The sequence below is a fragment of the Astyanax mexicanus genome, chromosome 21 (assembly GCF_023375975.1).
Source record: "Astyanax mexicanus isolate ESR-SI-001 chromosome 21, AstMex3_surface, whole genome shotgun sequence".
In the NCBI taxonomy this organism is placed as follows: Eukaryota; Metazoa; Chordata; class Actinopteri; order Characiformes; family Acestrorhamphidae; genus Astyanax; species Astyanax mexicanus.
In genome coordinates this window covers 31,304,459-31,330,569 of record NC_064428.1, presented here as the reverse complement: position 1 = coordinate 31,330,569, position 26,111 = coordinate 31,304,459, and the positions used below count along the sequence as shown (strand labels likewise).

At 37.4% G+C, this 26,111-nt stretch overlaps 1 protein-coding gene across 2 annotated transcripts in view; it reads right to left on the bottom strand.

Annotated features, from left to right (window-relative positions):
* Positions 1 to 3,370: 3,370 nt before the first annotated feature.
* The window catches only part of vps8 (VPS8 subunit of CORVET complex), a 158,313-nt gene continuing 135,572 nt past the window's right edge, over positions 3,371 to 26,111 (bottom strand). For both annotated transcript variants that reach the window (XM_049470132.1, XM_049470133.1), the window contains exons 44-45: positions 17,148 to 17,228; positions 3,371 to 3,574 (exon numbers count right to left, since the gene is read on the bottom strand). In XM_049470132.1, the coding sequence (XP_049326089.1) occupies positions 3,431 to 3,574; positions 17,148 to 17,228 (225 nt within the window). In that variant the 3' untranslated portion in view covers positions 3,371 to 3,430. The remainder of the gene's footprint in view (positions 3,575 to 17,147; positions 17,229 to 26,111) is intronic.

Genomic DNA, 26,111 nt, shown 5'->3' with positions numbered 1-26,111 from the left:
CCACGGGACCCAAGACTACTTAGTTTTTAAAAAAGAGTGAAGAAAATGTAAATATACAACAGAATTGACATCCTAGTACATAATAATAATAATAATAACAATAACAATAACAACAACAACAACAATAATAATAATAGTAGTAATAGTAAAATCTGTTAGATTATTTTAAATATTAGGTGATAAACTAATCAGTTTTTTGTCATATATGTATATAATTTACGCATTGCCCATGGGGTTTTATATATATGTATATATATGTTTTTTGGATTCAATCCGGGTTAGCACCCGAACATCCCTTTCAGACAGCTTCCTCTTACAGCGTCCACAGTTAATCCTGTTGGATGTGGTTGGTCCTTCTTGGTGGTATGCTGACATTACCCTGGATACCGTGGCTCTTGATACATCACAAAGACTTGCTGTCTTGGTCACAGATGCTCCAGCAAGACGTGCACCAACAATTTGTCCTCTTTTGAACTCTGGTATGTCACCCATAATGTTGTGTGTATTGCAATATTTAGAGCAGAACTGTGCTCTTACCCTGCTAATTGAACCTTCACACTCTTACTGGTGCAATGTGCAATTAATGAAGATTGGCCACCAGGCTGCTCCAATTTCGCCATATATCCTCCCACACTAAAATAACAGGTGTTTCAGTTTCATTGTCAACTCCTGTATAATTTTATATATACGCACTGTATATATTTCAGGGGTACCTCCTTGAAATTAATTTTTGCAAAAATATCTGAGTTTGTCTGGGTGTCTGAGTTTAGCACTGTTCCCGACAGCATGTATTCATGCATGGAAGCTCCGTCAGAATTGAGAACAGAGTGAGATGTTAGCAGGGCTAGCCAAAACAAGATCAGATCTTTCCACACACACACACACACACACACACTCTGACAGAAGCACAGCTGTAGAGGCAGTGCTGAAGGCTCTTTGTTGACTGTGTTTAGGAGGCTGAAACGAGCCTTTGAGGACAGAACAATCCCCTCTCTGAGCCGGAGGGTGGGAGTGGGGGATGACAGAGGACTGCACAGCCTGATGTTTCATCACACACACACACACACACCAGCTGTCTACTGTTTCAGTCCTTATCAGTGCTGAATTTACATCATTATACCACCCAGAGACACCAGCACTGTGTACATCACTCCAACACCATCAGCACCATCTCCATTCATCTAAATTAGCAGAGATGCTCCAAAGATGGATGTATATGTATTACTGGGAATAAAGCACTGTTATAATCGTTAATTATCATAATTACGTTTTACGTAAGCGATGTTTACAGCTATAGCTATTAGATGCAGTAATGATTGTGATTAACATACAGCTCTGTTTTATTCTATAAACTACAGATAACATTTCTCCCAAATTCCAAATAAATATATTGTCATTTAGAGCATTTATGTGCAGAAAATTAGAAATGGCTTAAATAACAAAAAAAGATGCAGAGCTTTCAGACCTCAAATAATGCAAAGAAAACAAGTTCATATTCATAAAGTTTTAAGAGTTCAGAAATCAATATTTGGTGGAATAACCCTGGTTTTTAATCACAGTTTTCATGCATCTTGGCATCATGTTCTCCTCCACCAGTCTTACACACTGCTTTTGGATAACTTTATGCTGCTCACTCCTGGTGCAAAAATTCAAGCAGTTCAGTTTGGTTTGATGGCTTGTGATCATCCATCTTCCTCTTGATTATATTCCAGAGTTTTTTTTTAATTTTTAAAATCAAAGAAACTCTTCATTTTTAAGTGCTCTCTTTTTTCCCTCCAAAGCTATATATATATACCAAAGTTTTGAATGTAATCAATGAAATCTGTTAAAATGGTATTAAAGAAATTGTTATACTGCATTTGTTGAAGTAACTGTTTTTTTTTTTACTGTCCAGGGCAGAAAGGCAGATGGTCTACTAGAGCTCCAACTTGTGGAGCATTTGCTGTGAGGATTTGATTGACTTCATGGACAGGAGATCTCACCCCAACTCCTCAACAACTCATCCCAAAGTTCTTGAGCAGTGGTGGCTCAGTGGTTAGAGCCCTCAACCAACCGTCTCTGCTACTCAGGTACATTATGCTCACTAGTGTGAGGATAAATTTACTTTTGTGTCCAACATAGTTGGTAAAACAGCTTAATATTGAGGGGCTTTATACCCCTCTTGCCCTCTTCTGGCATTAAGCAAGGGGCCAATAGGTTCATGTAGGTTTATCTGCCCCATAGAGTCCTATTCTATTGGCAATACTTCTTCTCTACAGGGGCCAGACAAGCTGTGTTTGAACATTTGCACATCTAGGCGAGCCGTAAACAGCACACTGTGCAGCTTGTTTTAGGGTGTGCTAGTGTGTCTTTGCTATCGAAACGACGGGAAAAGTACACCTTGCACAGCTAGAAACGCGCAAAAGCGATGTACTAATTCATTACTAATCAGGGGTGTGCTTTGGGCCTAATGTGAAATAAACCAATCATTGGGTCAGGTACGCAGAGTTTGGCTCATTGCTATTTCAGGGGCGCAGCTAGCCGGACATGTCCAACGCTTCTCAGCAGAGGATTATTGAAATGAAAACAAAGTTACCTGAACACACCTCATTTCGAGACCACCACGCCCATCAGTGTAGATACATATTTATATTTACAAGCACAGTTGCTATTTAAACGATGCAGATGCAAGGCGTGAAAATACTGTTTTTGGGGTGTAAGATAGCAATGGGCATCTGAAAGTGCTGTGCACAGGGTGTAAGATAGGGCGCATAGTTTATATATAACTGGCCCTATCCTCCAATGATACAAAGTTTTTTTTTAGACAAATTAGCAGTGTAATCACAGGAGGGCTGTGAATCTTTGGGAATCCCACAATTTAATTCAAGATCGGTTCTTGGGGTCACGATTAGATTTTTTTCAGATTCTTTCAAATCGTTTGGATTTCTTTTTCTTCATCCTCCATACTTTAGTGGCGCAACAACAAACACCGTAACCCAACACTACACGCCCCTCTGTAGCCTAATAGGGAGCGGCAGTAAGAGCAAAAGCTTTCCCTGTCCTGTTGATGCTGTCTCGCGACACTCACCTACTGTCCCGCGGAGCTCAGCTACTGTCCGCGCGACAGTTAAAAAAAAAAAAAAAAAAAGCTCCGCGCGACAGTAGCTGCACCCGCAAAAAAAAAAAAATCTATTTTTTAAAAAAAGAGAATTGATTCAGAATCGTTCAATGTTAGAAACTCGATTCGAACTCGAACCGATTTTTTTCCTGCACCACTAAATCACAGTAAATAACAGGCATAATCTCCTAATGTGCTTTTTTTCTGCTTATATATCTATGGTAATTGATTTAAACATGCAGGTCAATAAAAAAAATAAGAAGCATGAGTCAGTTTTGATCGAGATATGGTAGTGCTTTTATTTAGAAACTGTAACAGTGGGCGGAGTCTTTCCTATTCCTCCACTAATGGAGGAGGAGAAAGCTTGAGGCTGAAGTTTTCGCTGTGGTAGATGCTGCCGGTTCCCGGGTGGGTGGGGTTCAGAAGCCCAGGCTTCTCATTGCTATGGGAATGTGTGATTTCTGTCAGTATTGCCAACTGGAAGAAGACAAGAAAAAAAAGCAGAAAAGATCAGAAAACAAATGTTAGAATAATAGTAATGATAAAATTCCCCACACATCAACAAAAAACACAATTACACTGCATTTAAAACAGGTTAAAGTGGGACAGACTGATGTTAATGTATGTTAGAGTGAAACAATTAAGGATACTTTATTATTACAATCATTATTAACAGGAATTTACTTAGTCAAGACATTATTTTATTAATTTATTTTATTAAGTTATTTTATTAATTTAAATGTTAGTGGGTAATGCTAATACTGCTCCAGCCTTAGTGCTGGAGAAACTTCAATAAAACTCCTGTATAACTCTGTACTTCAGCAGAGTGGCTTTACTGCTCCTTACAACCTGACTGGTAGAATTCATACATAAGGCGCACTGGATTAAAAGAGGCACTGTTGATTTTTAGGAAAATTTTGGTATTTTATATTGTATCCAAGTGTCATATCTTCAAAGTGTTATAATTTCATCTCATGAAATTATATTAAAGAAATGATTTACAAAAATGTGAGGGTATACTAACTTCTGTGAGATACTGTACTGTGTGTGATAAGTATGTGGGGTGGAAAGAAGTTATTTATTTTTTTTATTATAAGTTTTCTTTTTTTTTATTGTTTGGAATTAATGTATTAATATTTGTATGTAAAGGACATCACCTTCTACAAATCCTTTTTCCACACAGACATAAATAATGATACAAAAATATGCTAATAAGATATAATAAGTAAAAAACTCTACTGTGTAATTAATTTACAGGTGCGTCTCAAAAAATATAAATATCATTGAAAAGTTACTTTATTTCAGTAATTCAGTTAAAAATGTGAAACTCATATATTATATAGATGTATTAAACACAGAGTGATCTAATTTAGGCGCTTATTTATTTTTTTATTGTTGATGATTATGGTATACAGCTAATAAAAAGCCAAAAATCAGTATCTCAGAAAATGAGAATATTATATAAGCACAATTGGTACTTTTAGCAGTGTGGGCAGTGTGCCAAGTCCTGCTAGAAAATAAAATCTGTATCTCCGTAAAAGAACTTTCTCTTTGTTGTCTTGCCAAATTGCCAGACTGTAATTCTAACTTGCTCGGCAGCTGAGCCTTAACATCTCCACAGTCCTCCTTTAGTATAAGCGTTCATTAAAGCCTAAAGGCATTAAATCAGCTAATTAGTCCGGCCTCTGGAGGAAACTGGATGTTTCTCTATTTAAATGCGGCTTTTTTTTGTTGTTGGCTCCGTTAATTTGCAGCTGCACAGAGCTTAAAGCTTTTTTATACACAGAGTCTGAGTAACACACATTTAAACACATCACACAGCAAATACATAGAATGCTAAATGTGATTTGGCTCACAAACATAATTTAGACCCTTTACACCATCAGAACTGCAGTGTTCTCATGATTTAAAGGAGAAGTCCAGTGTGAAATGGACTTGGGTTATAGTGAAACATAGTGATAGTGGTAATGAGTATGACCTTTTGTTGAATAGCCCTGCTCTGTTCTCCTCCAGCTTTTAAAAATACAATGTTTTTAACTGAGGCTGTTGGGACAGGCTTACAATACTAGTGATGGGGGCATAAAATTGTTCATGACTATTATAGAGACATTTTCAGCAACAGCTGGAATTCCTGCTTAATTTCAACAGAATTAATTTTGCATTCTGCTCTCTTACTCTACCTATTAGTTTGTGCTCATTTTTGCTCGTTATCTTGACTTAATTTTAAGATGGTGGTACCTGGAGAACTAGCTGAAGGTGAAGAGTGCGAAAAATATGGTTTACTTTCAAAGTCTTGCTTCGATTTAAATACCAGGGCTCTTGAAATTACATTAATTTGAAGTATTGAGCTACTTTGAGCTTGTTAATGGTAAAAAATAGCTTTTGTTTTGCATGGGCAACTCTATACACCAATCTTAAGCACTGTAAGCCTGATATGAGCATCGGTTAAAAGCACTGTATTTGGGAATGCTGGAGAAGAATGGAGGTGAGGGCTGTTTGACAAAAGTTTCTACTCATTATCATGTTTTATTACAGCCCAAGTTCATTTTACACTTCATTTTTTACACCTTTAGCATCAGCGTATACTGTAGGTCCTACAATAGAACTCTGAGGGATGCTGGAAATTTGTTAGGAAACTGTTAGGAAACTATTATTAGTAGTTTCTTCATTTGGAGAAATGATAATCTACACAGATTTCTCTCCTAAAACTGTTTATTACAGTAAGCTTAGATTTCCAGTATTTTATTGTAGTTAGCGCTAGTAAATGCTGCCTGACAGCGCTACACTGAGGAACCCAGAGTGTTCGGGTAAGCCAGGGTGCTGTTAGCTAGTGGTTTGTACCACATAGCTTGTTTTAACTCGTCTCTAAACGGTGAAAGAGCTAGCGCTTAGCATGGTTAGATGCTAAGTGCTAATACTGCTCCAGCCTTGGTGCTGGAGAAACTTTACTGAAACTCCAGTATAACTCTGTACTATAGCAAAGTGGCTTCACTGCTCCTTAATACCTGACTGCTAGTATTTATACACAAGATGCACCGGATTATAAGGTCGATTTTTGGTCAATTAAAGGATTTTATTTGCACCTTATTGAACGAAATGAGCACAATTCTGAGCTCCTGCTTACACACCAGCACCCACTCGCCCACCCACCCACAAGTTATCTCCTTAACTGTATTAAGGAGCCTTGAGTTGTTCATTATAGTGGAAAGAGGCTGAGAGAGTTCAGGGACACTCTGCAGTCAATGTCCATTTAACTGATCAGCGCTGTCAAATCAAACCGTGGCGTTTAGCCCTCGCTCGATACGCCGCGCTGCCGCCGCTGCTGTGCTGTTAAAGGAATACTCCAGTGTATTTCACAGCCCACCACCATGCAAAGGCAAGATGTTTGTTAATGAAGCTGTAGATCTATCCAATTTGTTCTTTCAGACATGGGACTGGTTTACCTGGGGGAGGGATCTGAGCTAATTCATTACCTGTTAGCTGTGGAATGCTCTGGGTGTGGGCCAGACATTAACATGTTTAAAGGAATTCCCAACCCATTTAAAGCAATTAGAATCAAATATGCTTAAAAAAAAGGTGGACTAGAATTCCTCTGTAAAACCTCGTAACATCAGCTGGACGGCTGAAACTTGAACAGAAAAGACTATTATGAATCAAGAATCAGAGGTGGTTGTGGATTGGATAAATTAACAATGACCATTTTGGAATGGTTTTCCCAAAGTTTTAACCTTATTTATAGGTTTATGTTTGAGTAAAATGAACATTGTTGTTTTATTCTATAAACTACAGACATTTCTTCCAAATTCCAAATAAAAATCTAAATTTAGAGCATTTATTTGCAGAAAATGAGAAATGGCTGGAATAACAAAAAAGCAGAGCTTTCAGACCTCAAATAATGCAAATAAAACAAGTTCATATTCATAAAGTTTTAATAGTTCAGAAATCAATATTTGGTGGAATAACCCTGGTTTTAAATCACAGTTTTTATGCATCCTGGCATCATGTTCTCCTCCACCAGTCTTACACACTGCTTTTGGATAATTTTATGCCACTCCTGCTGCAAAAATTCAAGCAGTTCAGTTTGGTTTGATGGCTTGTGATCATCCATCTTCCTCTTGAGGTTTTCAATTTTTTAAAATCAAAGAAACTCATCGTTTTTAAGTGAACTCTTTTTTTTTTTACAGAGCTGTATAGTGGACAGTCCACAAATTAGGTCTGTGGCAAGTAAAGCCAAGAAAAGTTGTCAAATATTCAACCAGAATATACTGAATTCTACCAATTTGAGTGTCAAGTTCAACTCATGCCTAATTCATGTTGCTGGCTAAGAAACTTGACTGATTCTGTCAAGAAGATTGGTCAGATAACCAGCTTGAATATATTTTATGCTACAAAATTAAATGTTTGAGTTGGCAGCCAACAAGAGTGGCTAAATATTCAACCAAAATACTGATCAAGACTAATTCTCCCCAAAAGAGCAAATATCAAACAACTATACTATACTAGTAATTTGAGTAGTCAAATTCAACTTGAGCATTTGTTTCTGACCAATTTGAGTTGTCTACTAGAGACTGATTAAATCTGTCCAGTATCATTTATTTTACTGTAATCCTGGATATATGGAGATATTTAGAGGAGTTAATTATTATTAGTATCATGGCATTCTGGATCATTGACTTCTGTTACAAATCTGATAAAATTCTTGCATTTTTTTAATATCTCAGTTAGGGTGTGTGCAATATATCATATATGCAATAATGCAATTTATTTTTTTTTATTTTGTTGCAGTTGTCTATTCTTAAGATATATTTATAAATTCAGTGTTTTGTCATATCGCCAAGAGTATCGTTATCGCTAAAAATACCATAAAATATCATGATATTACCTAAGGGCCATATCACACACCCCTACTTCCACCAGAATATTGTGTGGCCATTATTCTTATTGTGTCATCTGCTTGTGTCTTAATATGAATTATAGATTTTACAGGAGGTCTTTAATAGTTCAGCACAAAACTTAATAAAATAAAAATATTTACAGAATAATGTTAATGATTTTACTGTTTGAATCCAAACCATTCATGCTTTTTCAGATATCTGAATTTGGAGAATGATTAAAAAACACTAAGGTGAGATCAGAGAGCCACATATTCTCCACATCACGACAAACTGCAGATATTCTGCACTTTAGAGACCTTCATTCTGTGCTTTCATTTTGCTTCTAGCATTCCACTTCTTAATTCTCTCTCTCTTTCTCTCTGTAAAATTTTTCTCTCTCTGTATCTTTTTTATGAACAGGTATATACTTTTTCATCTTGCTGCTTGTACTGCTTTCTGGCTAAAAGCAATGTCATCAGAAAACTAAACAGACCTGAAGGTGAACTTTACAGAAGAAGAGAAAATTTGCGAACAAATTGACTATGACTATTTTCTTCTGTATTATTTTATATATACATACATATATTTATATTTAGTCTATTCACTCTAAAAAGGGGCCTATTTAAAGGATGTCATCATTACATATTGTGTTTGTAGATCTCTAGGTTATATATATATATATTGAGGCATGCCACAACCCCCTCCCCCCCCCCCCAACCCCCCCCCCCCCCCCAGGAGTGCTGTGCGATATGACGATAAATAACGTGGGGACGATAGAAGAGTGTCTATTTTGCTACTTACCTTCTATCGTCTTTATCGTTTCCACAGTAATTTTATCAATTATTCATGCAATATATATAAAGTAGGCTAGGATAAAATGTATTGGGTTAAAATGGGTTGGGTTTCTATCATGGTTTTCTATGTTTGGTGAGGATCTTGGACTGATTTTATGTGCTACACGGCGCTCTGTTGTGTATTTTTACATTTTAATTATTTCTCTAGAACCGTCACGCTGCCCCTGATCCTTCGTTCTATAGGTGTTGTGTCTCATAGCGCTGGTAAAGCTTTATATTCTGTCTTTAAGATACTGCTTTGAGTGTTCACTATTTCAGTTTGCTCTTTTAGAATTTGTTAGATTATATTTCTTTTAGCATTTTGAGCTTAGTTTAGTTGGTTATTTTCCTATTTTATATCTATTTTTCTGTTTTTATTAAACGTTGTTATTAGCTTATTAGCTTCTTAGCTTGTTGCTGTCTTCTATATTATTTAGCATACAGAGCGTCTTACTGGTCTTTTCTATGAATGTTGATTTAATCATTTAATAGCTGTATCTAACTAATTTAAGACAGACAGACACTGTGTGATTTTTTAATCAGGTGCAGAGAGCTCATCCGCATGTTTGAATGGTTTGTCCTGTAGGACAATGCACGTGATTTATATGCGGACACTGTAGTCTGACTGGCAGGCTGAGAGACTGCAGAACATGCAGCCCGTAGGCAGTAGAAGAAGTGCCAAATCCCCGCGAGCCGCGCACACATTAATCCACCTGCGGAGCTTTAAACGCGTGAAAAGTTCGGGCAGACAATCTAAACTCTAGTATGCAGAACTATATTATTATTGTTATTAATTTTCCATTCTTTTAAATTGCAGGATACTTTGAGTTTTATTTCTCTGCCCGGACCCGACCCGAGATTTCCCATCCCTATTCTCGGGCTCCAGGAAATAGTCTGTGATGTAGTCATCTGTTTTTTAATACTATTTTTATTTTATATAAAGCTATGGTATGATAATCACCATATAGCTAAGTAACCAAGTATTGTTGTTAACGAAAACGAACGAAATAATGAAAAGTGAAAGTTCTCCTTAACTGAAACTAATAAAAACGGTAATTAAAAGAAAAAAATAAAACAAACTAAAATTACAGATTGAATACCCTCATTTTTGTGTTTAATTTATATATATATAAATGTGATATATATCGTAATCGTGATATTAAAATTCCATATCGTGATATACGATTTTTCCCATATCGCCCAGCACTACCCCCCAGGATTTATTCCTATCTGTTCCTATCTGTTTTTTTGATGGTGAGCGTACATATAATTTGTGTAAGTATTCTTTTTATGCTTGGTTTCTTATATAAAACAGAGATTTTTCAAGATCCATTCTAGTGTGAAATGGTCTTTCATTTACACTCTTCAGCTGAAGACACCAATTACCAAATACAAAAGTTTCCCTCCATTATTCACACTCTCATCTGCTTCACAGAAAATTGGACAGCTGCTAAAATAGGAGCAGAGCATGGAGTGACGGAAAACACAGGAAGAAAAGATCAGATGTACTATAATCTGTGTGTGTGTGTGTGTGTGTGTGTGTGTGGCTTATAGACATGGGCAATAACCCACTGGAAGTATTTTTATACAATTATTTGAAGAATGTTTGTTTGTTTTAAGAGAGAGAGACGCTTTTTAACACTGGTCTCTCATAGTTACTGTATATAGACCAGAGCTGATCCGGCATCGCATGAAATCGCAAATTGGTTGAGTTCAACTCAACGATTTAGAGATTTAGGCCAAGCAAAGGGATCAAAAATTCAACCACAATTTACTGAACTCCATACCAAATTGAATGGCTTAGTTCAACTCGTCCAATTCAAGTTGTTGGCCAAAGAGTCTGTCCAAATATCCAACTAGAATATACTAAAATGTATGAGTTCAAGTATGTAAATTTGTAAATTTACTTAAAATTTACAAGTTTAAGTAGGTAAATTTAATTCAATCATTTCAACGTTTTGGCCAAAAAATCTGTCCAAATATCCAATTAGAATATTCTGAAATCTACCAGTTCAAGTAGGTAAATTTAACTCAATCAATTCAAGTTGTTGGCCAAAAAGTCTGTCGAAATATCCAACTAGAATATACTGAAATGTATGAGTTCAAGTACGTAAATTTAACTCAATCAATTCAAGTTGTTGGCCAAGAAGCGTATCCAAATATCCAACTAGAATATACTGAACTCTACCAGTTCAAGTACGTAAATTTAACTCAAGTGTGAGTGTCACCATACTCTTGCAGAATAATGAACTTGACCAATTCGGTCAAAAAGCTTTGTGGCTATTACTCTTTTTGAGAGACATCACCACCTGCATGTGTCTTAATATAATCTGAGGGTTTACAGAAAGTCCTTTGCGTAGTTACATTAAGCAAACAAAACTGTAATTCTTAAAAAATATATATATATATTTTCTCCTGAAAACTGTTTTTTTTTTTTTTTTTTTTTTTGGTGAGTAAAGCGCTTCTGTTTATTTACAGCAAACTAAGATATTTTTTTTTTCTCAACAGAGCGGATAGCAGCAGCGCTTAGTGCTAGTAAATGCCGCCTGATAGCTCTACACTGAGGAACCCAGGGTGATATTAGCTAGCATTGCATCCCACAAAGCTTATTTTAACACGGTAAGGTAAACACACAGACTACAGTCCACTATACTCAGCTCTGAACAGCGAAAGAGCTAGCGCTGTGGTTAGCGGCTAATGCTAATACTGCTCCAGCCTCAGTGCTGGAGAAACTTTACTGAAACTCCTGTATAACGCTGTACTTCAGTGGGGAGGCTTTACTGCTCCTTAATACCTGAATGGTTAAACTCATACATAAGTTGCGCTGGATTATAAGGCACACTGATTTTAGGAGCGCTTTATAGTGTGAAAAATACAGTATACTTGTGAACAGCAGCTTAATCACAGTGTGGTGCTTAGTTTATAGGAACAGCTGTACACTACACTGAGCCGGGTAGAGAGGGCAATTCAAAGGAAGCAATCAAAGTGTAGCCCAAACAACACACACACACACACACACTTCTGTTCAAGCATGTTACAGATTTGATCTGAATATTCCGCTCCCCTAATCAGCACAACCAGAACACTGGAAAGCACTTCAAAGGAGACGGACACACACACACACACACACACACACACACACACACACACACACACACACACAAACACACACAAACGGGTGTGTGACCATGGTTGTCCGTACTTTGATGCCAACTTTCTAAACATGCTTACACACACACACACACACACACACACACACACACACACACACACACACAAGCCTATCATGCCAGAATCGGTGTGTGTGTTCTGAACAACATGCTTACACACACACACACACACACACAAACACACACACTCGCACAGAGAGATTAAGTTATTTACAGAGCTTGCTGTGTGTGTAATCTCTCTCTTCCTCTCTTTTTTCACCTCCCTACCTCTTTCCTCTCACTTCCTCCTCTCTGTCTTTTTTCTTTCTCTTATTTACTCTCTTCACCCCTTTTCCATTTATTGTCTATCATTCTCTTTTTCATCTGTTTACTTCTTCTCTTTAATTCTTTATGTCCCTCCCATCCTTTTTGTTCTCCTCTTGCTTTCTCTCTACCTCTTTTTCCTGTCTCTCATCCTAATCTCCCTCTCTCACTCTCTCCTAAATTTTCATCCTCTTGCTCTTTCCCTTTCCTCATTTTCTCTCTTATCTCCTTCATTGTATGTTATCTTCTTTTTTTATTCTGTCTTTATCTCTCGTCTGATTCTCTTCCTTTCTATGTCTCTCTCTCTCCCCATCTTTCTTTCCTTACAATCTTCTAATAATTCTCATTCTCACTATAGTTACATTCTCTTTTCCTCCTCTCTCATTTCCTTATTTTCTCTCACTTTTTTCTTACTCATCTTGTAGTTTTTGTCCTGCTTGTCATTTTCTCTCTCTCTCTCTCTATAATGAAGGTAAGCTCACACTATTTTAGTGTACCCTGCTGCTGTACTCTTGCCCTACACACACACACACACACACACACACACTCCATCTCCTCTGGTCTTCTTCTTATTTACTCTTTTTTGAACCCATTTAGTGTTTAATTAAAGCTGTGGAAACTGGGCTGAGAAGTCCTGGTGTGTTAATTAAACAGGAGGGGAGCCTGTAGGGAGAGCCTGTGTGTGTGCATGTGCGTGTGTGTGTGTGTGTGTGTGCATGCATGTGAGCTAATTGTAGGTACTCTAATAAAACTGTGTTAGTGCGTGAGTGTGTGTGTTAATTGTAGGCACTTTAATAAAACTTGAGGATGAAGTACATGCTAACGTCATCCAGAGACTGAGGGCCAGAAGGTGCGAAAGCAAGTGAAATGAAAGCAATACAGCGAGAGAGAGAAGCAAGACAGCACGAGAGAGAGCAAGACAGCACAAGTGAGATCAAGAATAAACGCAAGACAGTGTGAGAGCAACACAGAGGGCGTGAGAGCAAGATAATGCGAGTGAGATGAAGACAGCGCGAGTGAGAGCAAGACAGCATGAGTGAGAGCAAGAGAAAGACAACACAAGTGAGAGCAAGATAATGTGAGTGAGAGCAAGACAGCACAAGAGAGCAAGAACAAGATGGTGTGAGAGAGCAAGACAGAGCAAGTGAGAGTAACAGCAAGACAAAGAGTACAAGACAAAGACAGCGAGTACAAGACAAAAAGAAAGAGTAAGAAAGAGGAAATTTGAGAGTGTGAGAAAAGTACAGAGAAATCCAGGGCTTGGATGCATGAGTGTGAATGCATGAGAGAAAGTGAAAGAGTGTAAGTATGCGAGTGTGATCGAGAGAGAGCTAGCATTATAGGGTGAGAGAGCGAGAGAATGAGAAAGCGTAAGAGCAGGAGTGTGAATGCATGAGAGAAAGTGATAGAGCGAAAGTGAGTGTGAGCGTGAGCAAGAAAGAGAGAGCTTGCATTATAGGGTGAGAGCGAGAGAATGAGCAAGCGTAAGAGCAGGAGTGTGAATGCATGAGAGAGAGTGAAAGTGTGTATGAGTGTGAGCAAAAAAGAGAGAGCTAGTATTATAGGGTGAGAGAGCGAGAGAATGAGCAAGCGTAAGAGCAGGCGTGTGAATGCATGAGAGAAAGGGATCGAGCGAAAGTGAGCGTGAGCAAGAAAGAGAGAGCTAGCATTATAGGGAGCGAGAGCGAGAGAATGAGCAAGCATATGCATTAAAGTGTGTGAAAGCGCGAGTGCAAGAAAGAGAGAGAGAGAGAGAGGTTATTTGTGGAGGAGTTTCTATATGGAGGGGGGGGTGAGGGGGATATCTCCTTTAGATGTAAATATCAGTGTCAAAGACCCTTATCGCCGTCGCCATGGCAGCGGATGTGTGTGAGGGCTTAACTCGATTTACTATGTATAAAAAATTCTTACTGCTTATAACCTATTCTGTGTGTGTGTGTCTGTGTGTGTGTGGCAGCAGCAGCAGCAGCCGGAGGAACAAAGACATTGATAAGGATTAAAGGCTCGCCTTTAATTAGTGAAATAGAAAGGGATGAAAAAAGCACACAATAACACACACACACACCTGCAAGCAAGCACCACTGCAGCCCCCCATATAAGGCCCCGAACGCTTTATCAGACCCCCGTTCTTTTTTAATTATCCTCCAAGCTTCATTTCTAACGTTACTGTGAGTTAATACACTTCGCACAGCCTTAAAGGAGAACTCTGGTGTAAAATTTACTTTTGCTGCAGTAAAACATGATAAAAAGTACTGACCTTTGTTGAATAGCTCACCTCTGCTCTCCTGCAGCTTTCTTAAATCCAGCAATTTTGTGCAATTTTTCCAAATAGGGTAGAATGGATTTAAATGGGGCATATTTTGCCCCTGCAGATATATCAATTTTTAAACTGTTATCCAGGCTCAAAGTTGCTCCACACCTCATTGCTGGAATCCGGAGAGCTCTGACATTTAAACAAGTCATTAATAACTTTAAAAGTGCACAAGACGTTTATTAAAAGCCACTATTTACAACCCGTAGTGTAACCGTAGTGTAATCTCTGTGCACCACCATCTTAAAGTCATGATCAGTAGAGTGACGAGCTCGTAAAGTACATGCTATATAGCTTTAGCTGGTATAACAGAGGAGAAAGCAAAGGATAAGAAGATGGTTCTCGTTTGCAATTAATTTGCAAAGGCAAAATATGCCCCATTAAAACCCAGCCTGTTTGGACAAACTGCACAAAATCGCTGAACAATTTGAACCCAAACTCAATGCAACTGAAGCACTATTATGTTGAAAGAAATATAAGTATATTAAACCCAAAGTTAAAAAATCAACTACTTCAGTCTTTAATTAAAGATATTTTGAGATATTTCAAAGTCAAATTTCCAAGAAATGTGAGTATTTTAAACACAAATTGCTTAGAAATTGAACTATATAAAGCTACAGAAACCTGGGCTACTTCAAACTCAGAGAAATATGTCAGAAAAATGTAAACCCAAAGTTGAAAAAAATAACCATTTAACCTCAATACAAAAAATTAAACAATTTCTAATACAAAGTTCAAAGAAATTATTTTTTTTTACCTAAATCTGAAAGAATTGAACCGTTTCAACCTCAATACAAAGCAATTGAACGATTTCTAATACAAAGTTCAAAGAAATAAAAAAAAAATGAAACCTAAAGTTGAAAGAATTAACTGTTTCAACCTTAGTACAAAGAAATCGAACAATTTCAAACCCAAAGTTTAAAGAAATTGAACTATTTTGCCCCAAACTTTAAAGGAAGTAAACTATTTAAACTAATGTATACATCAATGTGGAATTTAAAATCAACTTCAAAGAAAATGTTTAACTTCTAAGAAATTTAACTATATCAAACTCTGTTTGCATTAACTTAAATTACTTCTAACTCAAATGTAATAATTAATTTACGCCCACAGTTCAGAACAGTCCAGAGAAATTGAATTACTTTAAACATTCAGTTCAGAGAAACTAAACTAGTGCAAACTCTTAGTTTGAAGAAAGTGAACTAGTTCAAAGTCAAATTTTAAAAAGACTAAACTCTTTAAAGACCAAATTTGCAAGAAAAACAAAAAAAAAAATGAAACTGACACAGTCTCTCTGGTGTGCAGTCAATATTTAGACCCAAGCCAGTAAACTGTACCAGTCTACATCAGTCAAGTGCACTTACTGTATAGATGAAGAAAGTCCAGAGTGTGTGTGTGTGTGTGTGTGTGTGAAAGAGAGAGAGATATCCTGGTTTAGTGTTTGTGGGGCAGTATCTGTAGTGTGTTATGTAACAGTGTCTTATGACAGACACCGAGACAGACGAGCGCATCCTCACTCTCCAGACAGATAGAGGCACAGCACCGCTGATCAGAACAGACAAGAAGCATCATATCTCTCTCTCACACACGCGCGCACACACACACACACACACACACACACACACGCACACACACCCTAGTTCAGGATGATAGCTTCCTGAAGGAGGACATATGATATAAGGGGAAGGAGTTGAGAGAGAAAATGACTCAACAGTGCTTAAACTGAACTGGTTGTTGTAATGCATGCTTTTTATGTTTTCATTAGCACACGCCTCCTCTGATACATGTGAAGTCAAACTCCGCCTCTTTTCGAACTGCTGCTGATGCAGCATTACCGAGTAGCATCACAGCGCTAACGTTCGGAGGAAAGCACAGCGACTCGGTTCTGATACATCAGCTCACAGACGCAGCCTTGTGCTGATCCACATCACCCTTTGGAGTGATGAGGGAAAAAAGAGCACCTTCTACCCACCCAGAGAGAGCAAAGCCAATTGTGCTCTCTCAGGGCTCCGGCAGCTGATGGCAAGCTACATAACCAGGATTCAAACCAGCGATCTCTCGATCATAGTGGCAGCATTCAACCTCTGGATGATGGTGGTAATTTTATTAGCATCCAAGCAATTTCAAGCGCCATGACCCATAAACATGAGGTAACATACAATTAAATAGTAGCTAACGTCATCAGAAGGCACTGTAAGTTTAATGCAAATAAATAAAACATAATTAAAGCAAGCTAAATGCCACCTACAATCAAGACACCATATAAAAACTGTGGATTTGTCACTGATAGACTTGCAGTGGGAAGCGATTCTTAGTATGTGAATATTTTGAAAAACAAAAAAAAACTGACAGCTGCAGCCACGCCATGTTCAGACAATGGATGGTCAACGCTTAGACTGTCACCCCACCCAGGAGAAACAGTAACATATAAAGAGACGGGTTTAATTTGGGACATTTTTACCTGAAGACTGAACACAGCTTTGATTGAATGCTTGGCTAGCTTGGCTAACAATTTTCTGTAGACCAAAATAGCATTAAGTGAATGTGTGTAAATCTTACTCTGGAGGGTCCTCTGTACATGCAGCGGAGCTGATCCCAGGCCTGTGTCTGCTGGGCATCTAATGTAACTTCAGCCAGCTCCTGCACAGAGAAATAGAAAAAGAGAGAGAGAGAGAGAGAAATAAAACATTATATCAGCAATTGGAAGCTTCCATTTGGATCAGAAAATGTGAAAATGTGCTCAAAGCTTTTAAAATTCTTAAAAGCTTTGGTTGAATCTGTTCCATTTAGTCAGAAGCAGAAACATCTGGATGTTGGTGGTAATTATCAGCATCCAAGCAATTTCCGGAGCTACGAAAAAAGGCCTTGACCTATAAACATGCGCTAATATGCAATTAAAAGCAGAAGAAATAAGCTCTTATCAGCAGAACAGCACACGCTAACATCAGTGAAAAGCACTGTGGCTTCAATATGAGCACATCATCAAAGCAAGGCTTGTATGTTTTGACAGCAGTCGAACGTCGCCTACATTCAAAAAGCCAGAACGTGAAAGTGATGGATAGTCGCTGTTTGTCATTTAGAGAAAGGGAAATCTTTGTATCACTTTCCTTAAATTGTTTAAAAAAAAAAAAAAAAGGAAATTAAAATGCCTGGCTTGCTTTTGCATAACTATAGTGTGTTGCATTGTACAATATGCTAATAAGATAATAAGTATTAGAAAACAATAAGAAAATAAAGAGAGCTGGAGAAACAATGCAGGCGAAGGAGCCGGTGCTGCTCATCATTCAGCGGAAAGTTAATAACTTCCCTTGAATTCTTTAAATACATAAAATAGAAAAAAGAAAAGAAAAACGCTAACAACGAAGAGGAAATTAAGGTCTGACTCATGTCATGGAAAACAAGTCTAGCCTGAAGGGTTTTTCATTTTATTTTATTTATTTATTAATTTCTTTTTTTTTTGCGCAAAGAGTAATCTGGCTAAATTGTAGCGAAGAAAAACATCTTTAAAAGTCAGAACAGTCGAGTTAATTGGACATTAAAAGTGACATTTTCCACCACGATCGGAGGAAGATAGAGAAAAGGGGGAGAGATTATCGACTGCCGGCTCTGACATTTAAACACAGCCAAGCAGAGAGAGAGAGAGAGGGAGAGAGAGAGAGAGATTGTGTGTGTAAGAGAGAGAGAGAGGAGGAGAGTAAGAGTGTGTGAAAGAAGGAGGGGAGAGAGAGAGAGAGAGATTGTGTGTGTAAGAGAGAGAGAGAGGAGGAGAGTAAGAGTGTGTGAAAGAAGGAGGAGAGAGAGAGAGAGAGAGAGAAAGAGAGAGAGAAAAGAAATCATACTTTGTTTGCCTTCAGTTCAGTTCTCTTATATGGCTGTAATTGCCGGGTTAAAGATCAGGCCACCAAAGGTGAATCAATTAAAATGACAAGGAACAGGGTCACGTATAAATACAGCCTGGTCAAAATAACAAACACCAGACAACACATTCACCAAATTAGGAGGTCAGCTCTTTCTTCACCTTAAAGCGACAGTCCAGCAGTTAAACAGCTGAGGCATGAGTGTTAGAGCTTAGATTCTCTGCCCGAACCCCAACTCGGGCCAGGATTTCCCACCATTTTCCTCGGGCCGGGTCGGGTTCGGGCTCTGTTTTTTAAAGTTTTTTTTTATTTTATATAAAGCTGTGGCGTGATCACAAAATAGCAAAGTAACAAATCAAACTGTTTTATAAAAGTTGCGCAAATACTCAGTGCACATTCCACTTGTCCATATTACGCACTTGACTTGAATCACTGTGCCGTGCAGTGTTTAGCCTTAATACTGTATTTTGTGTTTTTTTTGCACATAGACTATAAGCTCTATAAAAAAAAATTGTTAGTTTATACATTTTATATTCTTAAACTTATTAATTCGTAACTTATTAATTTCCATTGACTTCACAGCAAATTTTCATGACCATACAATCTTTAAATCATCAGTACAGACAAGGACAGATTGTAGTAGGCCTATATCTTTCCTAAAATTAATAATAATAAACTTTGAAATATGACATTTTACCAGCTGAATAACATTTCTGCATATTTAGTATGTCAGTGCCTTATATGTGTCTGAATGATGCCAGACAGCATTAAATCAGATATTTTTCTCACTGAGTGAATAGTTATAGTTATAGTGCAGCTAAAACTCCAGTCACAGCCAGCTAGCTGATGCGAATACATTTAATTAATTTACCCAAACCAAAGCAGCTTTTCTCAGTCGATAAAGGGAAACAAAGGCTTCAAATTTCCATGGCTTTTCAAAATTTCTGGGACCTGGAAATTGCTGTGTTCAAATGACTGTACGAACTCTGTGTGTTTAAATCTTTCAGAGATCTGTTCTTAATATACATTGTTATTAAATAATAGGTATATGCTTCTTTAGTGTTGCAATGTTAATTAACATCATTCTGAACAGATTTCAACAACCCATTCAAACAGCATGAAGATGATTTTAAAAAGCTCAGGTTTAACAGTCTACTTGCTCAAAAAAATGCAGGGTTTAAATCGGGCTCGGGCTCATAATGACAGTGTATGGGGCGGGGTGGGGCGGGCTGGGTTGGGTTCAGGCAGAACGTGCAAGGGCTCAGGCCTAAACTCGGGTCTAAACTCTAACTCTTAAAAAAGGGTTACTATGGTTTAGCTATGATGATGAACAGTGATGATGATAGTTACACTTAAATAGCACCGTTCTGAACACCCAGGTAGAACTGGCAAACGGGTGTTCGTTGCCATATAGCGTGGATATAGTTAATGGCAGTGTTTTGAGTGCAGTGTGTACAGATTGGTGGCCCTGCAGCAATGATCAGTTGTAAAGTGTTCAATTCACACACACTAAAACATTTCCTAATAAACACTAAAGCCTGGCCTGATGACACCAACCGAAAAAGTCTCAAAGTCTAAATCTCCATCTTCCATCTCCACCAGACCCTGTTCCTCTGCAGTGTTTCTAAGAAACGTTCATAAGCCTTAATAAGAGAAGTGTTTGTGTTTTGAACTGGAAGCGAAGCGAGAGTGAACTCCTCCTCCAGCAAATAAACCCAATCATTTTCCCGATTCCCTCGAGCCGAGGAAAGAAATCAACTTGGTCACGCCGCTCCGGCTGTTTTGTGGCGGCGGATGCGGATGAGCGGCCGGTGTTGAATGTGCGTGACTGCCGCGCACCGAGCGTCAGGTTAACGCTGCTGAGCCTTCATTAAAAGCGTTATTTAGCCCTCCCCTCATTTAAATAAACCAATTACACACTGAACGCTGACAGCAGGCTACCTCCTCTTTCCCCTGAACCAACACATTTCTGCTGAGAACAAACAAATCCACTTTTATAACACTGACTTTTTCCCATTACACCCAATTTCACATCACAGTTCCACTGCCAGAGTCCAAGACCACATTCTGACTCAACACACAACCAGATCTCTCAGACTGGAAAACACCAGACCACTGTATGCTCCTGCCAGGATAAGCTGCGTGGCATCGTGCTACTGTTAACATCTGTTCAGTTCAGCACTTCAATAAACTTTTAAAATCTGAGACGTCTTTTAACATCGCTTCTTATGACAGGGACCCCATTTATTGTTGTTTTTTCAGCAGGATAATGCTCGTCCACACACAGCAAAGATTTCCCAGATATGCCTGTAACAGACTGGAACACTTCCATGGCCTGCCTAGTCAGTGAAGAAACTCTGATCACATTTCATTTGTCACTAGTCACTAGAACAGACAATAAAAAAAATAAAAGTCACTAGTACACACAACATAACATAAGTCACTAATACAGAGCCCAAATAAAAGTAACTAATACAGACAAACAAATAGCATCAAGATAAGTCACTTATACAAATTAAGAAAAAAAAAAAAAAAACAGAAAAACAAATAGTCTCAGGTGTCAAAATTAAAGTAAATAATACAAACGGTGTCAAAATAAAACTCATTAGTTCAAACAAAGTGTCAAAATAAGTCACTAATAAACAAATATCAAAATAAATTTCACAAACTGTCAAAAGGCATTAACAAACACAAATTGTCAGTGTCAATATAAGTCACGGATACAGAAGAACAAATTATCAGTGTCAGAATAAAAGTCACTAATACAAACAGTATTGAAATAAGTCACTAATAGGCTCTATGCATCAGCAGCAGTGACGTATTTCCGCTTTGGTTTATACTGGCACTCTTACTTCCTGTTTACATTTTTAGCAGCGAGTACTACAGGATTTTTGGAGTTTAAAACGAACACAAATGCAATATTATATTGGAAGGCAGAATGTGCTCCTACATGAGCATCTGCCCTATTTTACCCCGATTAAAAAAAAAATAGTTTCTAAATAAATTCTAAATAATACAGACAAACAAATTGTGTCAAAATAAACATCACTAATATAGATGAACAAAAAGTGTCAAAATAAACGTCACTAATAAAGACGAACAAATAGTGTCAAAATAAACACCACTAATACAAATAAAAATAACAAATCGGACAGACTGCGTCAAAATTAAAGTCACAAATACAAATGAAGAGACAGACCATGTTAAAATATAAGTCACTAATGCATTATTTAAACAGGATGTCCTCTTAGGGGCTCTTTAGTTGTGTTATTTGATTCACACCTACACAACACTAGCATCCTCAGATTAATTAAAATAACCCACATTCCTGCCTCCTCTCCTTCATTCAGCACATACTGAACTCTGAGGTATGTATTAGAGCTATGTCACATCCTGCTCTCACACACACTGCTATGTTCCTGAAGATAAAGGCTACAGCAGACTAGCACACACACTTACAGCAGTGTCGCCAGGGACACTGATCTGTGCTAATAGGTAAACATGTGTGTGTGGGCGTATTTGTGTGTAATTAAGCCATTCTTAAGCTGCCAGGAAGTCGGTAGCCTGGCGCTGACATTTGAAGCACCTCTCGCTGGGCTAGCCGCATGGAGTCTCGTTAGCGTTAGCATGCTGCACTAGTGGCGGGTTAAATATTAATTAAAGGGAAGATCACTGAAGCTCAGCCACAGAGCAGGTGGGCAATCCCCGTGCTACTGACTTCCACACCATGCAGAGAGAGAGTGTGTGTGTGTGTGACACAGAGATTAAGGACCCTAACAGTTCAGTGATATGTGCAGAACATTCTGCGAAGGCTCCCAACTACCTTTTTTTCAGCAGGACAATGCCTTCCCATAGACAACAAGGTCAAAATATATATGTCACTAATGCAAGTGAACAAATTTCAAATTAAAAGTCACTTAAATACCCGAAACAGTAAATACAGTAATTGACAGCTGGAGCCTTGTTAGCGTTAGCATGCTGCATTTGTGAAAGGTTAAATATTCATTAAAGTAAAGCTCACTTATTAACAAAAAATGTCAAAATAAAAGTCACTAATACAGAGGAACAAATAGTGTTAAAATAAAAGTCATTAATACAGATTAACAAAGTGTCAAAATAAGAGCTACCAATAAAGACGAACAAATAGTGTCAAAATAAATGTCATTAATACAGACGAGCAAACAGTGTCACAATAAGAGTCAATAATACAGACGAGCAAAAAGTGTCAAAATAAGAGTCAATAATCAAAATAAACGTCACTAATACAAAGTTTTAAAATATGTCATTAATAAAGACAAAGTTTGAAAATAAATGTCATTATTACAGACAAACAAATGGTGTCAAAATAAGAGTCACTAATACAGACGAGCAAATAATGTCAAAATAAAAGTCAATAATACGGACTAACTCATATTGTTAAAATAAATGTAATTAATACAGACGAACAAATAGTGTCAAAATAAATGTCATTAATACAGACGAACAAATAGTGTCAAAATAAATGTCATTAATACAGACGAACAAATAGTGTCAAAATAAATGTCATTAATACAGACGAACAAATAGTGTCAAAATAAGAGTCACCAATACAGACGAACAAATAGTGTCAAAATAAGAGTCAATAATACAGACGAACAAATAGTGTCAAAATAAACGTCACTAATACAGACAAAGTTTTAAAATATGTCATTAATAAAGACAAAGTTTTAAAATAAATGTCATTATTACAGATGAACAAATAGTGTAAAAATAAATGTCATTAATGCAGACAAACAAATAGTGTCAAAATAAGAGTCACTAATACAGACTAACAAACTGTCAAAATAAGAGTCACTAATACAGACGAACAAATAGTGTTAAAATAAATGTCATTAATACAGACAAATAGTGTCAAAATAAGAGTCACTAATACAGACGAGCAAATAATGTCAAAATAAAAGTCAATAATACGGACTAACTCATATTGTTAAAATAAATGTAATTAATACAGACGAACAAATAGTGTCAAAATAAATGTCATTAATACAGACGAACAAATAGTGTCAAAATAAATGTCATTAATACAGACGAACAAATAGTGTCAAAATAAGAGTCACCAATACAGACGAGCAGATAGTGTCAAAATAAGAGTCACCAATACAGACGAACAAATAGTGTCAAAATAAGAGTCACCAATACAGACGAACAAATAGTGTCAAAATAAGAGTCAATAATACAGACGAACAAATAGTGTCAAAATAAACGTCACTAATACAGACAAAGTTTTAAAATATGTCATTAATAAAGACAAAGTTTTAAAATAAATGTCATTATTACAGATGAACAAATAGTGTAAAAATAAATGTCATTAATGCAGACAAACAAATAGTGTCAAAATAAGAGTCACTAATACAGACCAACAAACTGTCAAAATAAGAGTCACTAATACAGACCAACAAATAGTGTTAAAATAAATGTCATTAATACAGACAAATAGTGTCAAAATAAGAGTCACTAATACAGACTAACAAACTGTCAAAATAAGAGTCACTAATACAGACGAACAAATAGTGTTAAAATAAATGTCATTAATACAGACAAATAGTGTCAAAATAAATGTCACTAATACAGACGAACAAATAGTGTCAAATGATACAAATGAAAAAATACATGTATTATAGGTTGTTAGGTGTCATTTTCCAACAGGATAATGCTCACCCATACACTGCAATGTCAAAATATGCCACTAATTTAAGCGAACAAACAGACCATTTCAAATTAAAAGCCATTAAATAAATAAAGCAGTAACTACATTACTGTAAAATCTGGAGCACTCCATGTCCGTCCACAATTAAACTATAAAATTAGTGAAGCAGTAACACAAAATCGACATTTTTAATCTGACAGCTGGAGTCTTGTTAGCGTTAGCATGCTGATTTAGGGAAGCTCACTGAAGCTCAGCCACAGAGCTGGTGGGCAATCGCTGTGCTACCGACCACCCGACCAAGCTTAAACTGTGTGTGTGCGTGCGTGTGTGTGTGAGACTGAGATTAGCCTGGCTGCTAAAGCAGTGTCAGGAAAAGCTTTTTAAGAGAAATCACTTCTGGTGGAGCGGTTGTAGAGTGGGATGTTAGCATCATCTCCAGGGGAGGTAAAGGAGTGACAGAAAATCACTGTGATGAGTCATTATCATCCATCAGTGAGATAATCCTCCTCCATCAAAGATAACAGCAGCAACCTTTGAAGGAAAAATAGACCTTTTCTGCATTACCTGTCTGAACCGCTTCTTTTGTAGAAGAAAAGACTTTCTTCTTCAATCACCAACACAAGTGTGCACTGGCTTACTGACAGACAAACCATCAATCTGCTACACTTTGTTAGCACTAGTGACTCAGTAGACACTAAAGTTAAACGTGTTGCTTCTGTGACCCCGTGTGTGAGCGATTACAGCTTTAATCAGGCCTGAAGCTTTTATCCCCGCTCAATCAAAGCCAAACAACTCCAAACAGCTTCAAACTAACAAACTTCACTCTGAACCCACCTGGCCTAACCAAAAGAACATTTTCAGAAGCACAAAACTGATCCAGGAACAATGAAATTCTGTCCAAAACTGCCCGAGCCAGTTAAAATCTAGTCAAAGTTTGCCTAAGCCGAACAATTTTCTTCAAAATTGTTTTAAGACAAACAAAATTCTGTCCAAAGATGGCCTGAGCTCATCAAGTTCTTTTCAGTACTGACCTGAGTTTAACACATTTTTTTCCAAAACTGGCTTGAGGCTAAAAAAAAAAAAAAAAAAACTGTCCAAAGATGGCCTAAGGTCAACAAAAGTCTGTGTAAAACTGGGTTGAGGCTAAAAGAACCAAAGATGGCCTGAGGGCAACAAATTTCTGTCCAAAACTGACCTGAAGCTAGCATAATTCTGTCCAAAAACGGCTTGAGGCTACCAAAATTCTGTCCAAAGATGGCCTTGAGGCTAACAAAAATTCTGTCCAAAACTAGTTTGAGGCTAACAAAATTCTGTCCAAAGATGGATTGAGCTTATCAAGTTCTTTCCAGTACTTTCCAGTTTAACAAAATTTTGTCCAAAACTGGCTTGATGCGAACAAAATTCTGTGCAAAGATGGCCTGAGGCTAACAAATATTCTGTCCAAAACTGACCTGAAGCTAGCATAATTCTGTCCAAAAACGGCTTGAGGCTAAAAAAATTCTGTCTAAAGATGGCCTGAGGCTAACAAAATTCTGTCCAAAAATGGATTGAGGCTAACAAAATTCTGTCCAAAGATGGTCAGAGCTCGGCAAAATTCTGTCCAAAGATGGCCTGAGCTCATCAAGTTCTTTCCAGCACTGACCTGAGTTTAACAAAATTTTGTCCCTAACTGGCTTGAGGCTAACAAAATTATGTCCAAAGATGGCCTGAGGGCAAGACAATTCTGTCTAAAACTAGCTTGAGGCTAAAAACACTTTTCTTTCTAACACCATCTCGTGGTTAGCAAAATTCTGTGCAAAGATGGCCTGAGGCCAACACATTTCTGTCTAAAACTGGCTTGAGGCTATAAAAAAAAAATCTGTGCAAAGATGGCCTGAGTTGAACAAAAATTCTGTCCAAAACTGGCTTGAGGCTAGAAAAATTCTGAGCAAAGATGGCCTGAGGCCAACACAATTCTGTCTAAAACTGTCTTGAGCTTAT